This window comes from Vigna radiata, chromosome 1, assembly GCF_000741045.1.
Source record: "Vigna radiata var. radiata cultivar VC1973A chromosome 1, Vradiata_ver6, whole genome shotgun sequence".
NCBI classification, from domain to species: Eukaryota; Viridiplantae; Streptophyta; class Magnoliopsida; order Fabales; family Fabaceae; genus Vigna; species Vigna radiata.
This window is the reverse complement of record NC_028351.1, coordinates 18,187,311-18,195,764: the sequence shown is the minus strand read 5'-3', so window position 1 is coordinate 18,195,764 and position 8,454 is coordinate 18,187,311. Positions and strand designations below refer to the sequence as shown.

General features: G+C 36.5%; 1 protein-coding gene across 1 annotated transcript in view; it reads right to left on the bottom strand.

Annotated features, from left to right (window-relative positions):
* Window positions 1-4,919: 4,919 nt before the first annotated feature.
* Window positions 4,920-8,454, bottom strand: part of LOC106765875 (putative disease resistance RPP13-like protein 1) — an 8,568-nt gene continuing 5,033 nt past the window's right edge. Inside the window, exon 2 of the mRNA XM_022785833.1 lies at window positions 4,920-7,037. Within this exon, the coding sequence (XP_022641554.1) occupies window positions 5,316-7,037 (1,722 nt within the window). The 3' untranslated portion in view covers window positions 4,920-5,315. The remainder of the gene's footprint in view (window positions 7,038-8,454) is intronic.

Genomic DNA, 8,454 nt, shown 5'->3' with positions numbered 1-8,454 from the left:
AATTTCAGCTTTTTGACTATGTGGATACCTGTATGGTTTAACTTTGACCGGAGAAGAGCCATCCTTCAAAGGAATAGAATGATCTTGGAAACGAGGTGGTGGCAATGATGTAGGAACATCAAAAACTGAACTATACTTGCGTAACAACAGAGCTAAAGCTGGTGCCATACCCACAGGTAGTTCAAACGTAGGGGATGGAGGGAGACTGTCTGGAAGCATTTGCATGCTAAAAATTTCTGCAATAGAATCAGTATGCACCATTCTCCGGATGTGATGTAAATGTGCTTGCTTAGGTGAAACATCAAGATTGCCTTGTAGAGTGATAAATTTGCCTTCGTGTAAAAACTTCAATTGTAAGGCCTCATAATCTGCAATATGAGATCTTATGGTTTTCAACCAATTGGCTCCCAAAATTAAATCAGCTCCGGAAATAGGAAGCAAAAATACAGGTAATTCAAATCGAGCCCCTTGAGCTTGAATATGCAATGCTTTAATCAATCCTTCAGTTGTCATATAACTACCATTTCCCACCATAACTTTGAAAGAAGGAGCTGGTTCAATAGCCAACTTAAGAAACTTAGCAATGCGTAGCTGTAAAAAATTATCTGAACTGCCTCCATCTACCAATACAGTGACTGGTAAAGAATTAATATGAGCCACAAAACGAATGGTGCCAACTCCTAAGCCGCCCCTCATAGCATTTAAAGACAAATGATGTGTATCTTCTAATCCATCTTCACTTGTTGGATGAGTGACAGATTGAAGATTTTCAGTCTCAGTATCATGATCAAAATCCTCCTCTTCAGTTTGTAACATCAACAACTGTCTATTAGCACACTTATGATTGAAGGTAAACTTCTCATCACAGAAATAACATAACCCTTTTTCTCTCCTCAATTGCATCTCCGCAGGGGTGACTTTTTTAACATTGAAATGGTGTATGGGTGGACTGGTAGGTGTGGGAAGCAACGAAGGCAAGGAGGATTTCACAGTATTCTTTGCTGCTGTAGTAAGATTAGCACTAGTAGAGGACAAGGGAGAATATCTATGATTATACGGGGTAGAACGTTGCTGCATAACCGGAGCATATTTTTCTTCATACAATATGGCCAAGGACACTGCTCGGAGAAGATTAGTAGGGCATTGAGCCACTACATCTCGTCTAATATCACGATTTAAACCACTTAAGAAACAATTTAACATTGCACCATCAGTAAGACCCTCAGATCGGTTAGCTAATGCCATGAATTTGAGGTAGTACTCTGAAACTGTTCCTGATTGATACAATTTGAACAAATCGGAAGTGGGCGAATCAAAAGGAGAGGGCCCAAAATGACTCTCCAATGCTCTTGTTAATTCAAACCAAGTGCGAACCACCGCCATACGATGCAATATTTGAAACCACAGAATCACATCCTTCTCAAAATGTATAGAAGCTATCTCAACTCTGTTTGGATCCGGCGTATGATGATAATTAAAAAACTATTCAGCTTTGAAAATCCATTCTAACACTGGCATCGTTCCATCAAAATGAGGAAAACCCAAAGAGATGTTGTGTACCGACATCGCAGAAGCGGAGGGAGTCACCAACAACAGTGAACCCGTTGAGTTCGAAGCATCAATGTGCCGATTGTCGCTAGACGTTAATGAATCAAACAATTTCTGCATCTGATCCATACGTTCGTTGTTAGCTGTTTGGAATTGAATGAGTAACTCACGATTGGCTTTGTCACGATCTGGTTGTTTCTCGATCCAACTCAAAATGGAAGTAAGTTGGCTCTGTATATCCTTCATTTGAGTACTTTCAGCCATTGATGTCAATGAAAGCACCAATGTAATGGGGAAATTTATTTCAACAGAATGCAANAATGTCTCTGTAATACGTTTACAACTGAAACAAAATTTTACAAGAAGAATTAAAAATTCAAATACTCTTTAATTTCGAATTTCCCCAATTGTATGTATCAACCTGAGAAGATGAGGAAAAAGAAATGTGTAAATGGAACATGCCGTTGCAGAGAGAGAAGGATAGATGAAATCAGAATCAGAAGAAANAGAAAAGGATTATACCAGAGTCATACTCTTCTCACCAAACAAANTCTTTTAATAGCACATTCTTCTTNCNTGCTCTCCTCTCTTTACACGTGTCCCTTCTCACAGTGTTTCTTTCCACGTGTTCCNTGCCAGCAGTTGCAATTCCCTCTACGTCTCCTTCACTTGTTACACATAATCAGAAACCTATCACAGTGTGAGTCATATCTCATTGTTCTTTGTTATGTGTTTCTTATTCCTCTTTCGCGTTCTTCTTTTTCTCTCACAAAGCACAACACAAAGGGTCTCATTCATCATATCTTCTCGTCTCACAACAACACACTCACATAACAGTCTTAGCTACTTCATGCATGAGTATTAAATTTGATTAGAATGTAATAGTATAGAGTTTCAACCACTTCATTTTGCTAAACATGTTGAACTAGGTATGAAATTTGCGGAAATTGTTCAACCACTACATATAGGTGAAAAAAAGAAGTTTCGTATAGTATGAAATTTGGCATTAGTTGAGAAAAAAAATTCAAGTCAAGTATATGAGTTGATCCACAGGCCAACAAGCCAATTCTAATGCAAGGCAGGCTAGTATTTTCAGCCTGCATATTTTATGCAGGACAAGCTAGTTCGTATATTGCGAACCAAGTACAAATCGAGCCTAAACAGACCAGGTTGACCTACATTCATATATATCTTGTCTCTATTAATAGTCATCAACACTTTTTCATGATTGTTGTTGAGGCTAGTGATGAATCACAAAAGTGTGCATAACAACCTCTACAAGAAAGGATTTTACATGCCCTTCTCAAATGTTTGTCTTTAGAAGAAGCCCAATACGTGATGAACGAGTTGCATAATGACACATGCGATACGCACACTGGTCATCGAGTTATGAAGGTGTGAGTTTTACGAGCATGATACTTCTGGTTAATGATTGACGCCGATTGCAAGAGATTCATTGAAAGGTGCAACCGTCTCCAAGAGCATGGAAACAATGTCAAGGTGCCTTCTTCGGAGTTACATAACATCATTTCCCCCTGGCCATTTGCATAGTAGGGAATGAACATCGTTGGCGCGTTCTCGATTAGCAAGGCCCAAATGAAGTTCATCCTGGTGGCAATAGAGTATTTAACCAAATGGGTAGAAGTCGAAGCCTTAGTGACCATATAACCACTTGACAGGTACAATATTTCGTTTGGAAGAACATTGTTTACCAATTCAGCTTGTGTTAGCAAAATCTTGAAGTTAGAAGTTTTGATGATGCTCAAATCAAGTCTCAAGGGCTCAAGTGGCAAGAAGATCTTCCTGAACACTTATGTTTTGGGTTAAAGCTTTTGTAATAAGTATATCTATGTATAGGGTTGTATTTATGGTTGATTCCATGTTTTGTGTGCTTTAAAATTCATTTTTGAAGTCATAAAAACTCTACAATAATCGATTAGCACTTAAGATAATCGATTATCATAGAGAGTGTTTTAAATCTGTTAAAAACTCATTTTGTCTCTAGAATAATCGATTATCATATTATCCATAATTGATTATAACTTACAATAATCGATTATCACGATTAGTCATTAGAGTTTTTAAGGCATGGTTTTGGTTTAGTGCATTCATTAAATGCATAATTGATTACTATAAGTGGATATTATGACTGATCTTTAAAACTATAACTTCTCTTCAAATATATATCTCCAACCAGAAACATTTTATAGGTGTAGAATAAAGGACGGAATTAATATTGAGGGTTTACTTTCTCGTTCCTCGTTTATTTATCTATTTACTCTGGTATAGTTTCTTATATTTATTTGTTTAAACAATGACAGTGTGGAATCAGTTCACTATCCTGTTGGGAAAATTTATCATATCGTAAGAAAACAAAAGTGGTTAACTATAATAAAGTTAATATTCCTAATTCATTGATGCTTTATAATCAACCAATTTATTATTGAGATAGTTTCAATAATTTTATTTAGTTCTCTAAGTACATCATATAGGGTAAGATGAACCAAAAGATAAGGCAATAATTGCTTTCTTAACGATGGCTTTATTTCAAGATTTGATGGTCAAGCAGTAGCTGTTCAGATTATATTAGTTTTCAAGAAGATGAAATATACAATATATGCTTGCAGATTTCTTTGCCGAGAGACAACATATGTTATTACATTAGGTTAATTCAAAGAGAATAAAAAGACTAATAAAGTAAGAAATTAAATTAATCGAAAGTCTTGGTGTGAAAAATAATCCTAGAAGTTTTCTTTTCATCCCAATTTTTGTATCTTATTTTCTTGTTGGACAGCAACACTTAATTTCAAATATTTTCTTTCTTTTAATTGATAATAATTTGTCAAAATTACATAGTTGGTTTGTTGTGAATTCGACAATATTACTTGATAACGATGATAATGAGAATGATGACAATGGTAAATTTGTGATTTTCATCCATTAATTATTGATTTTCAGATAAATCAAATTTAAAGTTTAAGAAATATACATGGCATAAACTCCATAATTGTTTACCTGTCCAATTTCAGATAAAAAGAATCTCCATAACTTGTAATTTATGCTTTGTTCACTTGAAGGGATTTGGATTGAGTAATTGAATGAATTTGAAAGGATTTAAACATTTTTTTATATTTAAATAGATTTGAAGATAAGTTAAAGTGAATTTAGAAGTAAAGTTTATAAAAATTAGTGTATGATTTAATTTATGTGATAGATTAAAGAAATTTACTTTCAAATTCATTTTCACTTATTTTCAAATCCACTCAAATAAACAACAACAAAAATTATATTCAAATTCACTCGATTATTCTTCCCAAATTCTTTCAAATGAAAAAATACATTAGTGAAAGTTTCTTGACAGTAAACAAAATGACATATTCATAGGTGTTTGCACACGAAAGACCAATGTCTAAAACAAAGTATAATAACCATCTCCCAGACTAAAATGTACCTAGCTACTCTGCATCTCATTAGTTACTTGCAAAGGCTCGGTAGGAAGTTGGTCATCCCTAAATCAAATTCCAGGTTCTGTCTTTTTCTTTTCATTGCCAGAACATTTGAGTTTCACGACCACCATTTTCTCGGTGTCTTCATTGTCAGCAAATATGAAGACGAAATTAATAAAAATGTACTTAGACAAGATTCATCTACACGGTGGAGCACAATGATATTAAACATTTGTGATATATATGATCAGAGAGAAGAGAAAGAAAAAGTTTTAGTTTATAACGAAAGTGGTTGCAGTGACAGGTAAAAGAAATCATTCCTTAGTCTTGGCCTTGTGGTTTCTGGGAACTCTCTTTGAGCAGAGGGCAATTGCCCAAAATCCGGAAAGTTGAAATGGATTTGGGCAGACCCTCTTCAGGTAAGCATCGAATGTTGGGGCAATCAAAAAGTGTCAATTTCTTAAGCGAGGAGGGATTGCAGAGACCCTTGTAGTTTAGTGTTTTAAGATGAGGGCAATCACGGATTATTAGACAAGTAAGAGAGATCGGCAAAAATCCTTCACTGGGAAAAGACTCCACATCCACTTCTTGAACAGACAAGGTTTGCAGAGAGGTGTTTGCTCCCAATGGCCCTTTCAGTGAGGCAACAAGTCTAGAGCAATTTGAGATATTCATATTTTCCAGATTTGATGGCAAGCCTTCATCAGAGAGAATCTTCATTTGTGGACAATCATGTATCAACAGACTAGTCAGAGATGGAAGGAGAATATGCATGTGTTGAGGCAATGATTTCAGTTTGGGCAATCTTTTCATGGCAAAGCTCTCTAACATGGGTGCTGATAATCCTTCATCAGGAAATGATTGGAATTGAGGGCACGCAATAATTTGCAGATCCTTGAGATGATTATGAATGCGACCCTGTGAAATAGTGTGTAAATTATGACAATACTTGAGGCAAAGCCGAAGCAGTTTTGGGAAACAGTCCAGGGAAATGCTCATAAGAGAGTCACAACCATCATTGATGTCCAGTGTTTCAAGAAAATCATAACAGCTCACGGGAATATTTGTCTTTGATTTGCTTAAGAAATCAAGAGACAACTGCATGCTGCTGTCTCCAGTAACCGTTAGCCTTTTCAAAGATGTTGGATGATAATCAAACTGCAGCTTTCCACAGTCTTGTAGGTCTAATTCAAAAATTTCTTGGGCCACAGGAGCAGAAGCTACAAGTTCCTTGCACTCACATATAAGTAGCTTCCTCAGCTGAAGAAGTTTCTCTGGTAGGTCTCCTTTCAGCTTGGGACAGTGTCTTATAGAAAGATGTTGAAGACGTGGAAAAGCATCTGTCACTGTCACAGCTTGACATTCCCAATTTTCCCATCCATACATAAACGAGAACTTCAATGTTTCCAAGGATGAAAATGAAGAAGATGTACTCCCAAAGAAATCAGCATTAATGCTCACAACCTCACCCATCCCACTAATAGTAAGGTCCTTGAGATATGGAAAAAGTCCAAGAGGAGGCAAACGTGTGCAGAAATTACAGTTTTCTAAGCTTAAGGACACCATAAACGACAATGAAGTATTGGCTAACCAACTTGGGAATTGTATACCGCCGTAGTTCCAAATAGACAACTTCTCCAAATGTTTTGAAGGTTGCAAATTCTCAAGGACTTCTCTTTCTTTTATTAAATCCGCAAGGTTCCAGCTATGGTTCCATTTTAACGTTAGCTCAACAAGATTTCTTTTACTTTTCAAATCAGCTGCCACTGCATCCAGGGGATTCAAAATATTCTGCAGATCCTCAATTGTTAGCCCTCCACGTAGACTAAGGTCTCCTAACTGTTGAATAGTGAACTCACTACTTTCACCAACCCGAAAAGAACTCATCAACACTTGAAGATTGTTCAGCTTTCCTATATTCACTGGCATCTTTATCACATTAGTTTTCATAAGTTCAAGGCAACGCAAATTGGTGAGTTTATGCAAATTAGAAGGCAGCACCTTCAAATTGAAACAAGAATTCAGCTTCAGTATTTGCAAGTTGGATCCCGTTACTTTAACACAACTTTTTTAACACATTTTTGACACACATACGTGTCAAACTGGCATTGGTTGTTTTTTTTTTCTTTTTTTTTTTTTAAATCTGAGAATGAAAATGAGTAGCGTTTGGAAAATTTGGCATTCTAAATATACCCTTAACTCTGTTTTGTCTTTCATTTCACAATCTCTCTCATTTCACAATCTCTCTCATTTCGTCCTTTGTCTCATTTACTCGTTTCGTCTCTCGTTCCGTTGTCCGTTGTCGGCGGTTGGTGGAAATGGAAAGTCCGGAACGGCAGCTTCGTTGTAGAAAGGTAAATGCGTTGTTGGGTTTTGGGTTTTTTTGTTAGTGTAGTTTTGTTTTTGTTTTGTTCGAGTGTTGGGTAATGGTTTTGGGTTTTTGGGTTTTTGGTTTGCGTTGTTAGGTTTTGGGTGTTTGGTTTGCGTTGTTAGGTTTTGGGTATTTGATTTGTGGTCTTCCGTTGTGGATGTTGTGGTGAGGGTTTAGTGTTTATTTGTTTTGGGTTTTTGATTTGTGTTCATCGTTGTTGATGTTGTGTTAATGGTAGTGTGTTTTTGTGTTTTGTGTAATTCTTTAGGGGTGTTGTGTTGTTTGTTTTATGTTTCTTGGTGGGTTTTTCGACCCCATTTAGTTATGTTTGTAATATGGTTCTGCTATTACAGAGGTGGCTCAAGAGAAGGCGAGAAGAACAACTACAGCGGCAACTAACGACCACGTTGATCATAGTAACAATGCATATTTTTCCCCTGTTGTAATGTCTAACAACCAACCGGGAGGATTTTCAAAGACCGATCACGGTGGACTGTCGCAGAACACAGTGGATGGGAACATGGACACCGAACCACAAATGAAGACGTATGTGAGGATGGGAAGAAGAATGCGTCACAAGAGCCAAGCCCTGAGGACACCTTACACCGGAAATATAGGATGTAGAAAAAAAAATAAGTGATTAATGTATGGTATTTTGAATACCACCATGACTTGATGTTGTAGCTGAACTTATTTCTTGCAGTATGAAGTTGATCTATGTTTGGTTCCATGTATTTGTGTTATTCAAATTAAGTGGTTTCTATTTTGATTTGGTGTACAGATGGAAATGTTTCGAGTTTATTTTGTTGCTTCCAAGCAGGATAAAGTAATGTATTAGATATAATGATATGCCGAAGTCGTTTGTGGTCATTTGTCTGATGTCAACGACTAGTTGAGTTAAAGTTTAATTTTGATCAACCTGTTACACATAAGGAAGCTTGAATGAAGCTTGAATGAGATCATAAACACTAGTACTGAATTTCTGCCAAAGATTTGTGTGAAAAACTGCATTGTAATCGATTACAATGCAGTGTAAACGATTACGCGAGCCTGCTGAGGTTTCTGCACGTCCTGACCATCTGTAGGAGC